Source organism: Thamnophis sirtalis, unplaced genomic scaffold (genome assembly GCF_051295495.1).
Source record: "Thamnophis sirtalis isolate CommonGarterSnake01/CBP01778 unplaced genomic scaffold, rThaSir2_p1.2 scaffold_3, whole genome shotgun sequence".
NCBI lineage: Eukaryota > Metazoa > Chordata > Lepidosauria > Squamata > Natricidae > Thamnophis > Thamnophis sirtalis.
This window is the reverse complement of record NW_028261383.1, coordinates 105,557,377-105,580,212: the sequence shown is the minus strand read 5'-3', so window position 1 is coordinate 105,580,212 and position 22,836 is coordinate 105,557,377. Positions and strand designations below refer to the sequence as shown.

The 22,836-nt window shown below is 38.1% G+C and overlaps 2 protein-coding genes and 1 long non-coding RNA gene across 4 annotated transcripts in view; 2 read left to right on the top strand and 1 right to left on the bottom strand.

Moving 5' to 3' along the window:
* DOCK2 (dedicator of cytokinesis 2) overlaps positions 1-4,870 on the top strand; it is a 293,899-nt gene extending 289,029 nt beyond the window's left edge. Inside the window, exon 52 of the mRNA XM_087709665.1 lies at positions 3,785-4,870. Within this exon, the coding sequence (XP_087565791.1) occupies positions 3,785-3,853 (69 nt within the window). The 3' untranslated portion in view covers positions 3,854-4,870. The remainder of the gene's footprint in view (positions 1-3,784) is intronic.
* LOC148048094 (uncharacterized) lies at positions 488-19,226 on the bottom strand. 2 transcript variants are annotated; one of them, XR_015695975.1, is made up of 3 exons: positions 18,346-19,226; positions 17,042-17,200; positions 488-1,886 (listed from the first exon to the last, which is right to left on the bottom strand). It is a non-coding gene; the product is annotated as an uncharacterized LOC148048094 (long non-coding RNA). The 2 variants fall into 2 exon arrangements; XR_015695974.1 differs by lacking the exon at positions 18,346-19,226 and adding an exon at positions 17,428-17,561.
* On the top strand, positions 17,651-21,427 carry FOXI1 (forkhead box I1). Its single transcript, XM_014076571.2, has 2 exons — positions 17,651-18,321; positions 19,233-21,427. The coding sequence occupies exons 1-2, from the start codon at positions 17,748-17,750 to the stop codon at positions 19,772-19,774; spliced, it is 1,116 nt and encodes a 371-aa protein (XP_013932046.1). The 5' UTR covers positions 17,651-17,747; the 3' UTR covers positions 19,775-21,427.
* Positions 21,428-22,836: the final 1,409 nt, after the last annotated feature.

Genomic DNA, 22,836 nt, shown 5'->3' with positions numbered 1-22,836 from the left:
AATAGAATAGAATAGAATAGAATAGAATTCTTGATTTGCCAAGTGTGATTGGACACACAAGGAATTTGTCTCTGGTACATATACTTTCATTGTAAATAAAAAAAATACATTTATCATGATTCATAAGATACAACACATAATGATAAACATAACTTACTAATAAGCAATCAAATCATACTAGGAAAAAATAAAACAATATAAATTTTAAAGATACAAATAACAAGATTGTTGTATGTGCAATCCTTGTTTTATTGATTGCATGTAATATTCTAATTTTCTGAGATTGTGGATTTGGGATTTTCATGAGCCGTACGCCATAATCATCACAATTATGACAAATCACAGCTTGAACTATCTTGCTTTGCATGTAATGAGTCTATCTCATATATAAGTTTCACCTTTTAAGTTGCATTACTGAAATAAATGAATAAATGACTTCAGACTTATGACTTAGACCTATGACTACAGTTGTCCCCAAAATGTTGCATTACTGAAATAAATGAACTTTTGCATGATATTCTAATTTTTCGAGTTTCACCTGTATGTCCAGGATGTGAGGGGGTCTGTAAATATTTTCACAGCCCTCTTTTTGACTCATCCTCAATAGAAGGCAGGTTGACAGCAATTGTTTTTCTGCAGTTCTAATTATCCATTGAAGTCTGTGTCTGTCTTGTTTGGTTGCAGAACCAACCAGATAGTTATAGAGGTGCAGATGACAGACTCAGTAATTCCTCTGTAGAACTGAATCAGCAGCTTTTTGGACAGTTTGAGCTTTCTGAGTTGGCGGAGAAAGGACATTATTTGTTGTGCTTTTTTGATGATGTTTTTGATGTTAGGTGTTGATTTTAACTCTTGAGATATGATAGAACCTAGAAACTCAAAGGTCACTAGTGTTGATACCTTGTTGTCTTGTAAGAGGTGGTAGTATAGGAGGGTTTCTCCTAAAATCTACTATCATTCTTACGGTTTTGGGTGTATTTAGTTCAAGATTGTTCCAGTTGCACCACAAGGCTAGTTGTTCAACCTTCCGTCTGTATGCAGATTCATCATTATCTAGAATGAGACCAATAACTGTTGTATCATCTGCAAACTTCAGTACTTTAACAGATTGATCTTTTGAGATGCGGTCATTGGTGTATAGAGAGAAGTGGAGAAAGCACACAGCCCTGGAGGGCCCCTGTGCTAATTGTACAGGTATCTGGCATGATTTTGCCTGCTTCACTTGCTGCTTCCTGTCTGTTAGGAAGCTTATGATCCATTTACAAATGTGGTCAGGTACAGCTAGCTGATTTAGTTTGGTTAGAAGAATATCTGGAATGAGAGTATTTAATGCTGAACTGAAGTCTACAAAGAGGACCCCTGCATAGGTCTTTGGAGATTCAAGATGTTGTAGGATGTAGTGCAGAGTCATATTAACAGCATCACCCGTTGATCTATTTGCTCGGTAGGCAAATTGCAAGAGATCTAACAACAGATCCATGATGGTTTTCAGGTGGGCCAGCACTAGTCTTTCATAGGTTTTCATAACTACAGATGTTAGAGCAACCAATCTGAAGTCATTCAGTTTCTTGATTGAGGGTTTCTTTGCCACTGGGATGATAGTAGAGTGTTTGAAGCAAGAAGGAACATAGCACATCTCTAGTGATTTATTAAAGATGCAGGTGAATATGGGGGCCAGTTGGTCAGCACAAGCTTTTAAGCAGGAAGGAATTATCTTGTGTGGGCCTGATGCTTTTCCTGGCTTTTGTCTGTGAAATAGGCCTTGCATCTCATTTTCTGTAAAATTGTGGGCCTGATGGGATGGGGTCAGTTGTAGGATGCTTGGCTGTTGTAGGTGTGTCTGAGATGGGGATTGTGGAGATGGGTGGCAGTAGTTTTCTCTTTACCTTCAATAAAACACATTCAGGTCATCTGCCAGTTGATGATTTCCTTCAGCCTGGGAAGGTGGTTTGCTGTAATCGGTGATATTTTAAAGCGTTTTCCACATGTTTGCTGGTTCATTTGTTGATAACTAGTTCCTTAGCTTTTCGGAGTAGCTTCTTTTTGCTGCTCTGATCTTCTGTGTTAATGTTTCTGGCCTGATTGTACAGTAAATGATCTCTTTTTAGCTGTGTTTTTACAGTTTTAACATTTTTAACAAAAGCAAGACATTTATAAACTAAGTTTATCCCATTTTACGATCTTTCTTGCCACAGTTGTTAAGTGAATCATTGCAGCTGCGAAGTTAGTAACATGGTTGTTAAATGAATCTGGCTTCCCCATTGACTTTGCTTGCTTGATTACAAAAAGTGATTACACAATCCTGGGACCCTGCAATCATCATAAATATGAGTCAGTTGCCAAGCATCTGAATTTTGATCACAGGACAAGGGATGCTACGATGATCATGAGTGTGAAAAATGGTCATAAATCACTTTTTTCAATGAAGATGTAACTTTGAACGGTCACTAAACAAACTGTTATAAGTTGAGAACTACCTGTAGCTTGCAGGAAGAGGATGAACAAATCTCTCTTCTTAAATATTTCCTTAACAGGAAGAACTAACTTTAAATACACCAGTCACCTAATTAGACACGTATAATTTGAGTCCATTCAGGCTTTTTACAATAATGTAGCTCTTTCAAGAAAAGAAGCCATTGAACCTGCTGATTGCCTCCAAACCCAATGGGATTACTCTGACATTTGTTCCACTACCTTGAGGAAATTAGCAGAGTAACCAAAAGAGCCTCTTAGCTTCCTAATCCTGGTGGGATATCAGGGATGCATCTCTGAGGCAACTTTCATCAGGTCTCTAAAATTATCAAAGTATTCTTGTTTTTATCCAAAAAAAAAAGCCTCTTCTCTAGACTTCAGTGGATTTTTCTGTTAACTATGATTGCTCTGCTTTAGAAGGTATCCTTCCAAGTCTGTAATTTATTCATTGCTTTCCAAATTCTATCTGAACATAGAGCATATTATAGACCATAGAATCATAATGAAAAGAAGGATTAGGGGAGACATGGTAGCAGTGTTCCAATATCTCAGGGGATGCCACAAAGAAGAGGAAGTCAAGCTATTCGCCAAAGCACCTGAGGGTAGGACAAGAAGTAATGGGTGGAAACTAATCAAGGAGAAAAGCAACTTAGAACTGAGGAGAAATTTCTTAAGTTAGAACAATTAATCAGTGGAACAACTTGCCTCCAGAATTTGTAAATGCTCCATTACTGGAAGATGTTGGATAACCATCTGTCTGAAGTGGTGTACGATTCCTGCCTAGGCAGGGGGTTGGATTAGAAAACCTCCAGGGTCCCTTCCAACTCTGTTATTTTATAGAGCTGGAAGGGACCTCAGAAATCTTCTGCTCTAATGCCCATCTCAAATCATCCCAGTCAAATGCTTGTCTAGTCTGTTTTCGAAAACATCTATTGATGGAGCATCCACAACTGGCACCCAAGCTACTCCATTGATTAATTGTTCTCACTGTCAGAAAATTTATCCTTACCTATTGGTTGGATCTCTCATTAACCACCCATTACTTTTTGTCCTGCCCTCTTGTGTTTTGGAGAATAAATCAATTCCCTCTTCTCTGTCATAGCCCCTCAAGTACTGGAAGACAGTTATCATGTCTTCCCTAATCCCTTTCTTCCAAAAGCCAGCTATTGTGAGAAGGGTGAGAAATATTTTTTTTCTCATATAATGTTCTTACTTCACAGAAAGTAAAGTCAATCCTGAAATGATTGCTTACAATAAGGTCACAAAGAAATACAAATGTTAACATCCAATCTTTTCCTTCTCTTCTACCTAGTACAAGTCCAAGCAACCTGAAGATGGAAGGTGTACGAGTGAACGGCAATCTGATGTCTCAGAGCTGTGAATAAATTCCACTGTTTGAAAGAAAATAATTATAGGCAAATTAAAAAAAACCCAATTCTAAATTGGAAATGAAGGTTTGCTTACAATGTTGATAATGTATGTAAAATCATTTGTACTATCAATCAAAACCTAATGCTGTTGCACTCATAAATGTGTGACTTTGGTGATATGCAAGATTTGTTAATCTGTTCTTAATCTCAATATGTTGGGAATCAATGACATGAAGTGGCCATTGGAGAAAGCATTTATCTTCCACTGTGCATAGAAGATAATGTAACCCAAATAATATAACCCTGGACTTGATGTTTACAATTCTTTTGCCTTATATTTGCACTTTGTATTGTATATATATATGTGTGTGTGTGTGAGTGTGACAGCAAATATAGATTTGTGGTCATAATCTATTGCATATAATCTATTGATACCACCTATTCCAATCCTTGTATATAAACATTAGAAAATGGGTCTTAGTTGATTCCACTGGACTGAAAAATCAGTAATGAAGTTTGCTAAAATCAAAATGTTATGTGATCAACATCTTGCTTGATTCCATGGGACTTATCATTACGCATTTATCTTCCATTGCTGAAATATCTCTTATGACCTCTCTCTACTATTTTATTGCTTGTTCCTGGGGGAGGGGGGAGATGGCTAAGTGACATATTTGTTTCATATTAGGAAACAGTCTGACTTTCTTGACTTAAGTAGTTCTTTTCCAAAATGGGCCATACCAGTCTTCTTGGCATTGTACACTCATTAATTAATGAGTTGTAATAGCCTAGGCTGAGTTTGCCCATAGGTTGATAATTTTTATGTGTGAAATATTTTAGAACCATAGTATGTTTTTAAAATGTTCTGTCATAAATTGTATCATCTTTCTTTTAGGAAGTCATTTCAAGAAATATATCTTTATTGGTTCATTATGCCAACATTATGTCAAAATATTCATTAGTTTCTGTAATTTCTAGCTGAAGCACACAGTACAATTGCTTTGATCTAATAAACATATGATCAAAGGGACTTCTTTTTTTAAAAAAACCTGTTCAACTTCTTGCCTCAAGGTGCAACTGAAAGTTACTTTGGAATTGCTACGAGAATGGGGGTGTGGTATTAACTTACTCTTAATAATTGATATTCTGATGTAGTAGAATTTTAAAATAGGGGAACCCAGCATCGCTTACTTGAAATGTTCCCTAGCATAAAAAACAATCCAGCCTGAATGATAAGGCAGCTGTGGTTGGATTTTTTTTTTTTTTTTTTGAGTCTGCAGTCGCTATCTCTATAACACATAGAATATTGGAAAATATAAAGGCACCGGTTCAAGTTCTCTTTTTGGATTTATTTCCATGTCATGTGAGTCTTGTAGGACTACAGGTAGTCCTCTATTTAAGAGCTCAGTTGAGCCCAAAATTTCTGTTGCTAAGTGAAATATTTGTTAAGTGAATTTTGCCCCATTTTGCGACCTTCCTTACCACATTTGTTAAGTGAATCACTGCAGTCTTTATCTTAGTAACACAGTTGTTAAGTGAATCTGGTTTCCGCATTGACTTTGCTTGTCAAAAGATCACAAAAGGTGATTGCATGATCTTGGGACACAGCAAAGGTTATAAATATGAGTTAGTTGCCATGCATCTGAATTTTGATCACATGATACTGCAATGGTTGTATGTGTGAAAAACGGTCATAATTAACTTTTTTCAGTGCTGTTGTAACTTTGAACAGTCACTAAATGAACTGTTGCCTATTGAGGACTACCTATGCAAGCTTTCTTGGCATTTATTCCCAAAATCTGGAATTCTGAAAGTCAGAAGTCCAGAAGTTCCAAGATACAGAACTCTAGATCTGGAACTAGATCTGTCTAATTCCCTCTGTGTTATTCATTTATTTATCAAAATTTATGAAAATGTATGTGCCCACCCAACTTATTTTTAGTGACTCTGGGAAGCTTATAAAGACAACAACCCTTCCCCCTGCCCCCTCTCTCTATAATCTATATCTATATCTATATCTATATCTATATCTATATCTATATCTATATCTATATCTATATCTATATCTATATCTATATCTATATCTATATCTATATCTATATCTATATCTATATCTATATCTATATCTATATCTATATCTATATCTATCTATCTATATCTATCTATCTATCTCTATCTTTATCTCTATCTCTATCTCTATCTCTATCTATCTAATCTTTATCTCTATATCTCTATATCTATCTATCTATCTATCTATCTATCTATCTATCTATCTATCTATCTATCTATCTATCTGTTTTTGTAGATTTTCACGTGTGTAGGTAGGCTGGTCTTGTTGTATTCGGGTCTTTTCCATTGTAAGATTGAGATTGTCTTGGCAACGTTTCGGCAAGGTCTCACTCGCCATCTTCAGGCTGGTGTTTTTGGCTTAAACACATAGTGAGTGAGACCTTGCCAAAACGTTGCCAAGACAATCTCAATCTTACACGGGAAAAGACCTGAATACAACAAGACCAGAATATCTACCCCTGTGAAACTCTACGAATACACACAAACACACACACACACACACACACACACTAAAAAGCAATAACCCCTCTTCTTCCATCAAGAGCCAAAAACATTTATTTCAGCAAAAAATATTACATACATCCCATCAGAAGGAAGAACATATTTCTGCAAAAACATTGCATGCATTCTGGGTTTGCTGATAAATTGTATAAGGTGCCCAGTCATTTATTAATATTTATGTTTTGATTGTGATCTTATAAAAGTACTTCAATCCCCTCATTTAGAATGGACTGTTTCCAGTGGCTAATGTTAATAAAATAATACTTACCATAATATTTATAACCTATCTGAAGTATTGAGTTATAGATGGTCTTTAAAGTTTTCAAGTGCTCACTGTATAGCAATGAAGGGAAATAACTCTACAATCTGTGTTTCTAAATATCACTTTTCCCATTTGCATGATCTCATACTTACAGCTTAGTAGAACAGAAAATCAGATGCTGTAACACGTACAGTTTTCACACAGGGAGTGAATCATTCTGACACCATCAAGTGTTGAATGAATAAGTTATTATTTTTCTTTTTTTCCATCATCAGATCTGGAGTGCTGCTCATTGCTTAATATTAATTCTCTGATATACAGGCTTTCCCTAACATGAAGCTCTTTGTTTAGCGTACTTGTTAAAATATTTGTATAGAAACAAGGCATGTCAAGTTGAAGGGAGTTAATTTCATTTCTAATTGAAAATAGAAAATATGTTGTTCGGGCTCCCTTTCTTTCTTCTGTTGCTTGGAAATAGATGATAGTGACTCATGCTAGAAAACAGTAATATTGTATGTGACTGTGCATACTTAACTTTTAATAGAAATGTGAAAAATCTATTTGATTTTTCCTTTTAAAAAAAAGAAAACAAAACAACTCTTATTTCATTATACATTTGAAAACTCAGGTAAGTATAACTTGTGCATCAGTAAAACTAAAACTATTAAAATCAACATATATCAATAGCTATAGCACTTAGGTTATATACCACTTTACAGAGCTTTACAGCCCCCTCTAAGTGGTTTACAGAGGCAGTATCAGTGGTGGGTTATGACTGGTACGCCCCGGTACGGGCATACTGGTGCCTGCCAGGAGCACCAGGTACCATTCCGGTATGGTGCTCCAGAGGGCCCACCAGCCCTTCCGCCCTCCTTACCTGTATTTGAGCTCTTGGGCGCTTCCATGCACAAAGCATATGCCACCTGCGTGCCACACCACCGAGCAGCTGGAGCATCACAGAGACATCGTGAAGCATTGTGACAGTAAGTACACTTATGCATACTTCATGTGTGTGTGCATGCACTGCTCACATTCATGTGGTGGACGCCAGGCCCCTTTACACTGTATCAGTTGCAACGGGATCCGGAACCCCCACTGGTCAGCATATTGCTTCCAACAATCTGGGTCCTCATTTTGCCCACCTCGGAAGGATAGAAGGCTGAGTCAACCTTGAGCCTGGTGAAATTCAATCTGCCAAATTGCAGGCAGCCTGCAGTACTGCAGACCTTCCGCACAGCCCTTAAGATCTGGCTATCCCGTCAGGCCTGGGGTTAAAGATTATAATCCGCCCCCACCCGAATGATGAATGTTGTTTCTATTTTTAATTATGTATTGTTTTTATACGTCATTGTGTGTATTCCCCCTCCCCATAAGTTGTAAGCCGCCCTGAGTCCCCTCAGGGAAAAGGGCGGCCTACAAAATAAACTTATCAATATCAATACTGCATTCTAAGCAATTGGATAAGTTCCTATTGCATAGTGGCGTGTTAATGGTATAATTCCGCTCAGTTTATTAAGTAGTTCCCTCTGTATTTAAGGATCTATAGACTCCCATTTATGGATAAAGGTGATAGGAATGGCTGAAGTTTTTGAATATGTTTTCATGCAGAGATTTGTTTATTTACGTGGCACTATGTTTTTAATTCTTTTTTTAAGTTTGAATTTATGAACTGCTCTCAGTTATTTTGGAGTCAGATGGTAAAAAAACCCCAATAAATAAATGTCATAAGCAGAAGTGGTATTCAGCAGTTTCTGATTAGTTTTGGAGAACTGGTAGTGAAAATTTTGAATAGTTCAGAGAACCGGTAAATGCCACCTCTGACTGGCCCTGTCCCCATCTAGTCTCTGCTTTCCAAGTCCCAGCTGATTGCGGGCGGGGAGGGATTTTGCAGTATCCTTCCCTGCCATGCCCACCAAGCCACACCCATGGAACCAGTAGTAAAAAAAAATTGAATCTCACCACTAGTTAACTCAACATTATCTACTATAGTGACTGGCAGAGATTCTTTAGAATTTTAAACCAGGGTTTTCCACATATACTTTATAGTCGTAAGGATTTATTTTCTTGCAAAACACATAGGAATAGAAAGGAAAATCCTTGCCCAATCTTAGAATGTTCTGAAATTTCACTTAGCATCTTCAGTACACCTTATTTGAGGGGCCTGGTCTGTAATGCAGCCCTTCACTTTCCAGAAAGTGCCCAAAAGGTTCTCCAGTGACAAGGTAACTCCACTAGAACAAATGTGGATAATAGAAGAGAATATTCATAGCTCAAGGTTGAATTATGGAGTCAATTTAGGTAATGAAATATCTGTAAGAAAACAACTAAGATGAGAGAGCATCAAGGACCCCACAGAAATATAGCTGATTCTATTCTTTCTGATCAGATGTTGTAATGTGTCCTAAAAGAGATGATGAGCTGCATCTTTTCCCATTATGTATTGTTGCTTCTATGGAACAGTGAAATGTGGAAATTTGAAATAGTAAATAATATAAAAGAAAATCATGAATAATTCATATGAGTGGGATTCAGTAAGAATATATTCTATATGCATTATGTGTAGTCTCTATGTAGACTTTGAGTCTTGGGTGTTCACAAATGAACAAATGTTCTAGATGTTGACCTATTGTACTCACAGGATTGCCAAACGATTACATCAAAATTTGGGAAAAACAGCTGTGGATGATAAGCACTCCTAATTTTGTCCATGTAGTGCTTTGGTAGTACTGTATAAACTTAGTTTTCATCTACTGCCTTCGTAGTACCGTATAAACTGGTTGGATGAATGACACGTCCAAGGAAGGAACAGAGAGTGAAAATCGGATGGTCTATCTCCTGTTTGGTAGTGGAATTTGAAAGAACATTCTTAATTGCAATATGCAATAAAACAAAGGTACTGACAAATTTCTGATCCCATGTACCATACTGTGTGTCTTATTTTTAGAAGTTATAATGGAATTTTGAGGGTCAAGATTCAAGCATCCCACATATTCTTAAAGTGAAGATCTGATGAAGGTCAGATGAGGGGGTGGGAACAGAGCTGCAAAAGTATTTTGGCAACTAACCTTCTTACAACATGAAATGTCCCTAACTTCTCAGCTTTTAGGAGAAGTTGTAAGAGCTGGCTGTTCTGCAGAGCAATGAGTATTAATGGTTTGAGAACTTGTCATAAGTAAGTAAGTAGGGTTATATTAAAATTAACTCACTCATATAGACAAATAGAGAAAAGGTTCAATTCTTTTTATCAACTGATTAATCAGTTCCAGATTCTTAAGTTGGTTCCTTCAAACAGGGTGAACAAGACACATCTGTTTCCATAGCCTTCATTTCAATGTCTCAGTTCAATATAGTTTGAGCTACTATGCATCAAAGTTAGTATTCTGGTGCTACTCGAAATCTACAGAAGCCTGGTTTGTTAAATGTTCATGCATCAACTATGTTTTAATATGAATTGAGATGTATACAATATAAGAATTTCTTCACCAAACAAATCAACGAAGGAAGGAAGCATTCTCTTTGTCAATGTTTCAAGAAAGGTGGGGGAAGGGATACTTCAGGAACAATAAAGCTACTAAAATAGTGACTCCAAGTATATTACTTTATTGCAGCTGAATAATATCTTCCCTCTCTCTTGAGAAATATTTCTAGATACCTCATGTTGCATAGTCCTTTATCACCGCAGATCATAATTCATGCAACTATGGAAATGAATGCTGAAATAGTCACTCATAGTAATGTAAAGTTGGCCTCAGTGACTTTTGTCACATTTTTGTGGTTTTCTTAGTAACATTATAGCTCTAGCTTTCTGTTGTATTTTCAGTCTAGTCTGGTATTTCTGGATGGAGCCCCATCCAAAATTAACCACTGTAACCCTGTTTAATTTCAAAAGTCAGTCAGAGGTAAAGGGTATTGGTTAAACATTTCAGATTAAGTTCCTGTGACAACTCTCCAGGAAGATTACAGTGCAAACATTCATCTCAATCCTTTACTGTATTACTAGTGAATCTAAGAAAATCCTCTTTTGGGAAGCATGGTATTAAAGTCTTAGGTTTTCCTTCTAATTAATTACAGTGTATGTATTCATTTTTTAAAGTGCTTTTAATTGTTTGGTGTAATTAAAATTCACACTCTTTTTGGCAATACATTCTCTAATGATTCATGTCTGAATACGAACCAGCATTCTAAAAGAATACTTTCCCCACATTTCACCTCTATATATATATTTAGACATGGGCTGCATATGTCCTTCTTGCAAAGGAAAAAGAAAATAAGTTCTGATGTAACTTTCATAGCAATTATAATTTTTACATCTAATGTGGCTTCTTCAAGTCCATCACATTTTATCTTTGCACACAAGGGAATGATCCGGATGAATAATGGGGTTGCTCTCTTTGATTAATCAAAATTAAATTAACCTTGATTAATTAAAATTAAAAGCAGTGTTCCAGGAACAATCTGTTAGTTGGGACCCATCTACATTTTTAAAAAAATTAGAAAAACTTCTTTTTGTTCATTATGTCTGCAATTCCAGTGACAAACTGACTGATGTGTTATATGTTATTTCAGATTAAAAGATACATTCATTCCCAGAAGTATCAGTCATGAAATACTTTAAAGCATACAAATTGTTAATTTAAAAGTAGATATTTGTTCGTTCCTATAAATAGTTTAGAGTAATTTTAGGAACTTTTTATATTTCTAAAAAGGGCTACATGCCTGGAAGCAACAGAATAGAAAAGAAAGTACGGAAGAAAATCACAAAATACAAAGACCTGCAAACGGAAGTGGTACAACTACGGCAAAAGAAAACAAAGATAGTATCAATAGAAATAGGCACCTTGGGTGCAATCCCAAAACATCTGGAGTACCACTTGAACACTCTTGGCACTGAAAAAAACCCCACCATCTGTCAATTGCAAAGGCAGCCTTACTTGGAACAGCTTGCATCCCATAATAATATTTTAACACCATGAAACATCAACATCTGCCTATCCCAGATTCTGAGAAAGGACTCAACTGATGGACAAAAATGCCAAATCCAGTCTAAATATCTGGCCCACGGTACAATTAACTATAATGATAATCCAACACTAGATGGCACTGTTGAAGTGTTCTGTGTCTTCTTCTGCCATCTAGTGATGAGTTGTTGTTTTTGCACTCAGATATGGTAGCCCTGAAGATTGCATACAGTATAAGTAGCTTGTGAAGGTTTGGGTAGTAATCTTTATCATCCCTGAATATAAGAATGTATTTTTTTCCAGTGTACTTCCAGTAGCGTTCACAAGAGGGAGCTATTCATCTATAATATTCAAAACTGAACCAGTCAAGTAGCTGAACATTCTAAGTCAGCAAGTTAACTCCACATTAAGGTGTGTGTGTTGTTTAATTGTATATTAAGCTCTTTAGAAATGCATTGGAAATTTTTCGGCATTTAAAATACATGTTCAAAGAGCCCTACCTTTTAGTAGCATTTCTGTAACATTCAGCATGAAAGAATCTGTACAGCTGCAAATTTGCATCCACTTTTGGGAAATTAGTCTCATTGTACCTGGACTAACTGCTAAAAAAAAGGAGCCTGTTCTTGTCGTCTAGGAATAGTGAATGTTTTTGATTGGGGCAATGTTTGTCAGATAATATTTCTAGACATTTATAAACCTAAAGCATGTTGTTTCCACACACTAAGCAATAACATGTGTTCAAAATATTATTGTCAATGTTGCATGATACCAGGAAACAAAGAAAACCAAATTGCATTTGTGGTGAATGCGATTTAACAGTTAACATTTGTTCTCCCTAAGTTTCAAGGGCTTGCCCTGCGGTTAAGAAGTGTACTTCATTTATCAAACAAAAGTGAGACCGTTAAGCCAAAGTGATAACTTAGTGTAGCCCATGGAGAGTCAAAGTCTCATAACGTTCAATGAAATAAAAGATTCTTTATAAAGATAAGCTTTTTTGACATCTGTGGAGTACCACACACATAATAAAAAGTGTGCAATTATGGAAGCAGGTTTCAGCATGCATATGGGGGAGGGAAGCTGGCAATTATTTGTTTTCTCTTTCCCTGCTACAGTGTAAGGCAGGGGTGGGTTTCTCGCCCCGTTCCAACCGGTTCGGTTGGAACGGGGCCGGCGGCGTCCTCGTGCACGCGCGCAGTGCATGCATGCGTACTAGCGCCTGTGCGATGCTCCAGCTGCTCCTGGAGGATCGCGCAGGCGCTGTATGCATCCTGCGCATGCGTGGAAGCACAAAACTAGTCAAAACTGGGTAAGAAACGCTGGCGGGCGGGTGGACCCTTCTGCGTTCCCGGAAGTTACTTACTTCCGGGTTCGCCAATCAACCGGTTCGCAGGGACCGCCGCGAACCACCTGAAACCCACCCCTGATGTAAGGGATGCTTTGATGGACACTTCTTGAATGTCCATGCTTAAATCATTACAGTATTACCATTTCACTACAAAACCATATTGGAAATTTCCTTGTCAGTTTTAAAACAGATTATTTTTATTATTATTTGTATGAAGTCTTTTACTTATGGCCTTACATCAGCTTTCTCAAATCTAACATCTCTAGATTTAAACTCATGGCAACTTTAAATATTTCCAGCCAACATGATCATCATACTGCCCCAAAGAATCTTCTATGAGACTGTATGGAGAGTACAGCTTTTGCTTCTCCATTTCCATTGCCTTCTTCTAGTAGTGGGCTTCAAAAATTGCAGTAATGGGTTCACTGCTCCGTTGCTGGATGGTCTTGGCCATGGGGAGCGTGGCCTAGTTGGCCTCTTGCACCATGGCAAGGGGGGGGCAGTGTTTTTCACCCTATCCAGGCTCCAGCAGCTTTCCTCAAGCCTCCGGGAGGGTAAAAACTGCTTCCCCTGTGTTCCGGAGGCCCTCTGTAGGTCTGAGGACTCTTTCCGGGGCCTGGAAACAGACCCGTTTCTGGAGTTCTGGAACCTCCAGTAGGCCCATTCTCCCCCCCCCCCCAAGCCTCCATGCAAGTCCTGCACTTACCTGGCATGATGAACAGGCCACATGGAGACACCTTAGAGCGGAAGGGATGGGAGGGGTGGGAGGGGCCAGCCAGGGGTGGCATCTGGGGATTTGCCGAACTAGGCAGAATTCTAGCTAGAGGATCACCCAAACTCGTGCAAACCCCCAGCATCCCACCCCTGCCTTCTTCCCAGTTTTGGTGCCAAGAGAATGGATGGAAAACATCCTGACCTCACATCTTAAATTTGATAATAGTGACCAAAGTTTAGAAGCTATTTATGTTTGATTGCATTTGATTGAATTTTTATTTGTTTGAAAATGTGACTTTAAAAGAATTGTATTTAATAATTGGGAAGAATTGAGAACTATCAATCTCTTCATGCAGCTGCACAAATTAATGTGTTGGCCTAATGCTCCCCAAACAATTATACATTAATTCTGAATGTCCAAAGAACTACAGCCAGATTGTTCTTGAAAGTAAATGCAAATTGGAGTTAAATTGCCTAATTAATTTGAAACCTAAATAGTATGTTTTCAAAGGGTTTCAGTATTGATATCCAACTTCCTAATACGAGTTTATTCTGTATTAAGGTCCATGTACCTTCTCCACAAGCTATTGTTTACTAGGGAGACTGCAATCTGAGATAAACTAGTGCCTTTTCTCATGTCAATTCCATATAGCTTATGAAGTGAAATAATCTTACAATGTTACAGCATCTATTATAGTGGTAGGCAGCTTTTTGATTGATTTGGCTTTCCTATTTTCTGACTTCTACATTCATTTTCTATGGTAATTGTGAATTATGGGATCCATTGTCCCAAACCATGAAAATGTATATGTTTCAGCTAAGCAAGGCTGCCTTCAAATATAACATTCTTCAAGCCTAACCATTATTTTGCAAAGATACAAAGAATATTTGCCACTCTAACAAGGACACGTCAATTATTGCTTACGCCTTTGATTAAAAGAATAAGTCGTCTTTATGATCGGTGATCTTATATTGAAATATTGTTGATTTAATCTGTCCCAGTCCTATGTTCTTTCTGGATAGATTCTTTTAATTATGACTATGCAGCCTAAAATAGAATTGGAATGGAAAAAATAAATATGGATCAATATATCAATTACACAAGAATCAATTAAAATGTAATTAAATACATTGAAAAACATTGAATAGTTTCTCTTCTGATCTCAAGGAAATTATGATTTTATAGTGAGACACATTGGAAGGGACTGTATTTTAAGTGGCACTGTTTCAGCGGTTATAAGCTAAAGGAAGGTCACAGGTACAGCTCTTACACCTCGAAGAAGTTACCTTCGATGGAAAAACAGCACCTACTGCATTAGGAAGAATTATGTAATTTCCTAAATTCCAGCGCCCTCTGTAATTTTTTTATTGAACAACCACTCATAATTAGTTTCTGTGCCAGGCATAATTTTCTGTGAAACAAAGATTCTTCAACATGTATTGTCCTTTTCCTATATTAATGGAAATTGTTATATTTAAGACTCTCACATTATTCACCAGATTAAAACCTGAATTTGGGTTTAAAAAATCTGAGCAGGTTTGATGGGAAATCTATCCATTTTTTCCATGATATATTACTCTACCATGTCCTGCCATGTCAATCTTGGCTGTACTATGACATCTCCGTGCAGTTTGCATGTTCTTGCAAGGTGATCATCATTTTTGTCACCTTGTTCTGGCTAAATAACTTTTCAGATTAATCAGGGCATTGCAATATGTCTTACTGCATGTTTCAGCATACAGACATCCTTGGAAAAACCTAAAGAAATACTGCTGTCTCCTTAAATCAGAGGTGGTATTCAAGAGGTTATTATCAGTTCTGGAGAACAGGTAGCAGAAATTTTGAGTAGTTTGGAGAACCGGTAAATACCACTTCTGCCTCCCAAGTCCCAGCTGATCGGGAGGAAATGGGGATTTTGCAGTAACTTTCCTCTGGAGTGGGGAGGGAATGGAGATTTTACAGTATGCTTCCCCTGCCACGCCCACCAAGCCATACTCACCAAGCTGTGCCATGCCCACCAAGCCATACCACAGAACCGGTAGTAAAAAAAAAATTGAATCCCACCACTGCCTTAAACAGGTTGATCATGTGGCAATTTGTATTGGCTTCTTTTAAAGGTAAATCAATTGAAGAATTTGGAACAATACTTTAGGTGGAAAGGAAAGATGTGATGACTCCTGTTGAAAGATTTATATTGTGGTGAAGCCTCTGAGACACATTTATGTAAATTTGATCTTTAGGGTGATTGTACAAATTGTAAATCTCCCCTACTGGAGGGGTTACCCTGACAGATTTTTTTTTTAAATAATAAGCAACAGCATTTTATTTTCTTTCAAGATTGTCAAAGAATATTTTCACTGGGGTGAATTCATTTGTTTATCTTACATTTTGATGACCCCTCAAATGCATAGTTACTAGACTTGGGGAAAACCTATAGGAAGGCCGAAACTCAGAAAGATCCCTTATCACAGCAATACATTCTTTATACTCAGCTGAATTTGTGTGTGTTCCTCCCTGGTCAACAACACTGAATCTCAGGAACTTTCTTAAGACACACACATTCAATAAAAATCTCCTGGCTAGTTTCTTGACATTTTGTAGTGGGAAATGTGTTGACATTAAAATGGAAAGCTTAACATGGACTTAATGTGTTTAAAACAAGCACAGAAAGTCCTCCGTGAGTATGATGTAGCCAGCCCCCTTTGTGTTATTTCCTGACTCTCCTCTGGTTAAGCCTGGCCCCCATCTCTTCCTAAATATGTAATCAGTTCTAGCATCCCTTTTCTTAAGTCCCGAAAAAGTTTAGAAAAAGGTAATAGAAAGGCACTGGATATATGCTATGCATAATGCAAGACGTATGCAGAATTATAATATAGCTGCTGAATTTTTTTTTAGCGTTAACTTAGAACTTTAAATTACACATAAAATTATACATTCTGTGGATACCATTGGGTATATTAGATCCTCTAGTTCTCTGTTCCGTGTAGAAAGCTGTCTTTTTCCTTCTATGTTATGTGGCTTTCCTTATCATTTATATCTTCCTGTTGAAAAGCTCTCGAGACATTTCTGGCAGTCATGTATCTGATGAAGACGCCGGCAGTGTGCCCATTAAAAGGAAGCAACTGTAAATATGCATTAGTCTGATTTGACATTGACATTGTTTTTTAAAAGTCACTTTTCCTAAATCGTGAAAACTAGTAAATTTGAAAAGTACCTGACATGGCCTTTGTTCATTTAATCCCAAAGTAATAAACTTTATGATTTGGTCATTTCCTCTGATTGCTATGATCAGGCCAAGCTAAAAATAAAATTAACAAAAATGTGAGTTACAGTCTTGTGCATTCTTACCTGACAAGTAGTTTCCTTCAACATTGTGAGAGGCTTTTTTTCCTGAGCAAACACACCATCAGATTTGTTACTTCACAGAACAGCTTCCAGGCAAATTACACACTTGTTCCCTGGTTAATGCACAGATAATAGCTTCAGTAGTGTAAAGTTTGAGGATTCCTGAACATGGAAATAGTATTTTTTTTTAAAAAAATGTTTATCATCTGCCTTTGCAACTCTACAGTTTGAAAAAAAAATATTTAGCGTATGGTAAATACATGGATTTACAGTAGATTAAATGTTAATGTTAATTAAATGTTAATTTAAAAAATATTAAGTTCTTAAACTGCCTTTGTCTTTACTGCTGTGGTCTAACTGAATTTGAAGAACAGGATCATCAGTTTTACCTGCAAGTAATTTTCAGCTTTCTTCCTGTCAATCATACTAGTGGAAAATTCCTCCATTCATTTAAAAAAGATAAACAGTTGTAACTTTCGAATTTGGTTAATGTGACATCTATTACTGGCTTGAGCTGTCAGCATTCCAAAAAAGGGATATCACCCTGATCTCCAGCCTATCAGGATGCACGAGGCTGAGTCTTGGAAAGTAAACCTAAACATTTACAGGTGTATAAGTACTGGAGCGAGCTAGCACAGATGATGCACCTGTCTCAGGGAAAGGACTAACACAGGTGTGTTGGAACTTGGGCTACTGCCAGAGCTAGATTATGAGCTCATTTGATCCACAGATACATTCACCTCCACGCTGCAGCCCGCAATTTCCAAGCATCGGCCAGGAACCACCTGAAATGAACATCTACTATGAAAATTTCTTCCACCCACAGAACGTTCCTAGTCCACAACGGCCCACCAACTTTGAAACAGGGGACTACTCCGCGGCACCCAATCCTTACTTGTGGCTAAACGGACCTTCCATTAATTCTCCACCTTACCTGCCAGGATCCAATGGCAGTCCCTACATCCCACCAGCCTATGGAATGCAAAGGCAGCTCTTGCCCAACATGCATGGCTTGACAGCGAATGAAATGGGCTGGCTCCCTATGCCTTCTCAAGAGGAGCTGATGAAGCTGGTCAGGCCACCTTATTCCTACTCTGCCCTGATTGCCATGGCCATCCATGGGGCGCCAGACAAGAGGCTGACGCTCAGTCAGATCTACCAGTACGTGGCAGACAACTTTCCCTTCTACAATAAAAGCAAGGCTGGTTGGCAGAACTCCATTCGTCACAACCTGTCCCTCAATGACTGTTTCAAGAAGGTGCCCCGGGATGAAGATGATCCAGGTAAGAAGCTTTCTTAGTACTCACTTTGATCTTCCATTTACCATGATTTCAGCCAAAAGATCTGAGCCAGATTCTGATTCTGTCTCGCTCACAGTAAATACAAGCAGGCTTTCGGTATCTTCAAACTCATCTAATCATAATTGTGCCACAATAACAAGGATGGGCTTTAGATCAGCACAGGGAAGGCGGGTGGATGGTAAAAAAAAAGACAGGGTGGTATGGGTCACTGGGGCAAAATGGCTTGAGACCACCTAAACTGCAGAGATGCTTCCTCCTTTGCCAAATTCGCATGGCTTGATAGTCAGAAATATAATTCCCTAAGGCACACTTTGCCAGAGTTTGATTCTATCTCTCTAAAAGTTCTGTGATAAGAAGAAGTTGGCAATTGATCATTCTGTGCTCTGTGGAGCGTTGTCTGTGGAATAAAGACACTGGAGCCTTTTTCCTTTGGTCAGTTGGCTCTTTCCTTGGCTGTGAAATGAACTGTTTCTTCCTTATAATTTCTTGGCGGATAAAACAATTGCTGGGAGACACTTCCAAATCCCACTCCCCTCTTTCCTACCTGCAGTCTTGCCCAAGGTCAAACTCTGCTTTGTTTCAGTGCATTCTCCTGATGCTAATTAGGGGTCTGTGGAGTATTTTGTTGGAGAAGTAGGGATTTGTGTGTGTGTGTGTGTGTGTGTGTGTGTGATAAGCACAAACTGTTAACAGTTCAGTTTTACCTCAAGGCAACCTGGACAGGGCCAGGCCAGAGTTATTTGAATACAAGCAGCCTCTCCTCCCCATTTTTTAAAAAGGGTGTTGCCCAATCTGCTGCTTTTTCTGAATCCAAGCCAAACTAAGCCCTGAGAACCTGCTCTTTGTTGGCTTCAGTTATATTTATGTTGCTCTTCTTGCTCTTGTTCTAACAGGGAAAGGCAATTACTGGACTCTGGATCCAAACTGTGAGAAGATGTTTGACAATGGAAATTTTCGGCGAAAAAGGAAGAAGAAATCTGATTGTAGTGCCAGCACGGCGACTTTGGCTTCTGACAAATCAGAGGACAGTGCCTTAAGTGGCAGCCCCAAGGTTCCAGAACAGCAAGATATTTTGGAAAACTCATCGGGAACTGAGAGTTCACCTGAAAAGAGATCTCCACCACCATCATCCACTACTCCCTGTCTCAACAATTTTCTCTCCAGCATGACAGTTTACATGAACGGGTCCAATTCAGTGAACCGCTCGGTGCCCCTCGGACTTGTCACTGATGCTGGGGACAAAATGGGACAGAATATGGTAGGCTTCAACACATACACGCCTCTTCCCAGTCATGGGGGTGGTGAATGGTCCAATTCCATGTCCTCTGGTCATCTTGGCTATAGCAGTTCAGTGCTTAACCAGTTCAACAGCAGTTTCTACAACAGCCTGCCTGTCAATAATACTCTGTATGCAAGAGAGGGAACTGAGGTGTAAGCACATGGAGACCTTGTGACAGGAAGAGTCTTGTGAAGTCAGAATGAGGAACTATGTCAGGGAAAGGACTTCATATGAGTTACCCTCTTCCCCATTTTTCTTAGACAGACCAAAGTTTCTCTACTAGCGTGTTTCCAGGCAGTGATGTTCATAGAATCCAGTGGCTTCAAATCATACAAAGACTCATAAAAATTATAAAGAAGAGCATATCCTTTTCACTTTCACATTAGTCAATCAGAAATAATTTGTTTCAGACTTTTTGACATTAAAGCAGAACAGAGTGATCGCTTCAGACATAAATCTACCTTTCAAAAATCCACCCTCTTTTTGCTTTCTCTGCTTTCCATTCGAACACAAGCATACCATGAAGTAAAGCATGGTGATATTCACTAATTGGGTTGAATTAGTTGGACTTTCTTCTTATCTGAAAACATGGCATGATCTAGCTGATATTAAGTATGCTTTATAGCTCACTTATTGGATGGGAGAAAGCTTATGCTTCTCATCTGCTAAAAAAATACTTACATTTTTACTTTTTACTACTGAAATTTACTATTTTATCAGTGTAAAGTGACACGCAGAGAAGAAAACAAAGTGACGGAAGTGTTCTTAAATAAGAATATATATAAATAAAAACGTGACTTTTTATCATCCGATTTTTTGGTTTACAGATATCGCGTAAAAAAAACAAACCTGGAAAACTCAATTTAATTTTCAGTCAGGTGAATTTAATCAAAAGTGTCCTAATCACCAAAAGCAAGGATATGTGATGTATACAATGTTAGATGGTAGTTGAAAAACAAACTGTAGAGTTTCTGAGTTATAAAAGCCCAAGCTCTTGCTTTTAAAAACAAGGTTTAGTTTGGGTTCGGTGTAGGCAGAGAATGCTATTGTTATGAAGTATATTAGAAAAGCTCTCCTGGAAGATATAAAAGATAAGATACCACACTTCTAAACATATGTACGCATATATTTTATCAACACCTGACAACTCATGAGGAAATTGCTATTAAATCTGCCTTTTTTTCTTTTCTAAGCTCTAATCTGTGCTTGTACTTAAAAACCTATGCTTTCCTTATGCATTATATAATGTTGGCTAAAGTTAGGGTGGGAAGTCATGTTTCTATCAAGGGCTAAAATTGGATGGTGAAAATCTGTTGCAGGGAGCCCTTTGATTTTCCATAGCAAGAATCAAAACTATTTGGGTTTACTCCTTAATGCCTTCTTATGCTCTCCTTCTTCCTCTCACCCATGATGTCAGCATAGATTTTTTCCCTCCAGTGTTTGATTTTGAAGCCTTAGAAACAGTCTTATTAGATTGAAAAACATTGCACAGCCCTGTCAAAAATGTGTAGCCGTTGCATGTGACAATCCTCGTGAGGCTTCAGTGGTGCTTACATTTGATCCAGTAAAAGTCCAAAGGAGTGTAAATGTCCTCAGGTGAATGGGGCAAAAATAAAATCACCGCTCCTGGAGATTTCTTATTCTGTCTATTTTTGATTCTGATTTTGATGTCGTTATGGGGGGGGAATGCAAGGGAGACTTTTCTAATAAAATATTTGTCTACCAATGTGTATGTGTGTGTGTGTGTGTACTGAGCTGGAAGCACACCCTGGGTGCCAAACCAAATAAGATAAAAATGGATGATGGTGACATTCTTTTGACAACTGTTCCTCTTTATGATGCTTTAACTTGCAATTTTCTCCTGGGTCAAACCAGTACAACGTATTATCATTTGACAGAATGAACAATGCAATGTCTGTCTGCATGCCTGATCTTTTGACTTCAATCCCTGCAGCAACACACATGAATAACAAAACAACACTTGAAGCAATGGGACAAAAATGCCATCTGTGGCTGCTCCTGCCTGCCCACATGCTCTCCTTTGATTGCAAATGTCCTTGGAGGCTGGGTATTAAATGAGGGACAAATTATCTGATATATAAAAATCAAAAGGAACGTGGGCTGCATTTTCTGATCTGCCATGCAACATATTAAGTAGATAGATGCATCATGGCTCTGTCAATGAAATCAGGAGGATTTGGTGATCTTACTCCCAATTCCTCTTTTAAATCAAAGGATGTCAGAAGGAAATGCAATGGCTGACTATATTGTGCCAATAAGGGATTCTTGCAAAAGTTGCCTATGCTACCAAAAGCTGAGATTTACTGTAGTTCTATTTGGAGGGTAGGGTAAGGGAAATGGGGGGGGGGGGACTACAATAATATCGGAACAGCAGTGTTTCAATATCTCAGGGGCTGCCACAAAGAAGAGGGAGTCAAACTATTCTCCAAGGCACCTGAGGGTAGAACAAGAAGCAATGGGTGGAAACTAATCAAGGAGAGAAGTAACTTAGGACTGAGGATAAATTTCCTGACAGTTAGAACAATTAATCAGTGGAACAGCTTGCCTCCAGAAGTTGTAAATGCTCCAACACTGGAAGTTTTTAAGAAGATGTGGGATAACCATTTGTCTGAAATGGTGTAGGGTTTCCTGCCTAGGCAGGGGGTTGGACTAGAAGGCCTCCAAGATCCATTCCAACTATTCTATTCTATTCTATTCTACTCTACTCTACTCTTTTCTATTCTATATACAGTTGGAGGTGTGAGGGTCTAATTAAAATGTGCATTACATAATATAAGTAGGCGGGTGGATCCCTATTCATGCAGTGTAACCTTTGATATTTTTTCTCAAGTTCTTAGATAAAGATCTTGATGGTTTGGAGCTCTATAAAATATCTATTGAAAACTTTGCTACTGTAAAGGAATTCTGCCACAGATGTAGAGACCAACTCAGGAAAAGGTATTCCATCCCACTTTCATCCCCAATGACTCTTGCTCCATCTCAATAAAGTGGTCTCAATGTCTACCACCCCCTGAATAAGAACAGGCAACACATTTTAGCGAAATTCTGTGGTGCTGTTTTGACTGGTTTTAGTGGGTTATTTTCAGTGGTGAAATTCAATTATTTTTTACTACCAGTTCTGTGGGCATGGCTTGGTGGGAATGGCAGGAGAAGGATATTGCAAAATCTCCATTCCCACCGCACTATGGAACCAGCCA

What these genes read in the sequence shown, in the direction of transcription:
- FOXI1 (XM_014076571.2), top strand. Translation starts at nt 17,748, where the DNA reads ATGAGCTCATTTGATCCACAGATACATTCACCTCCACGCTGCAGCCCG. An exon ending in CCGGGATGAAGATGATCCAG is followed by an intron (nt 18,322 to 19,232) that starts GTAAGAAGCTTT and finishes TTGTTCTAACAG; the next exon opens with GGAAAGGCAATTACTGGACT.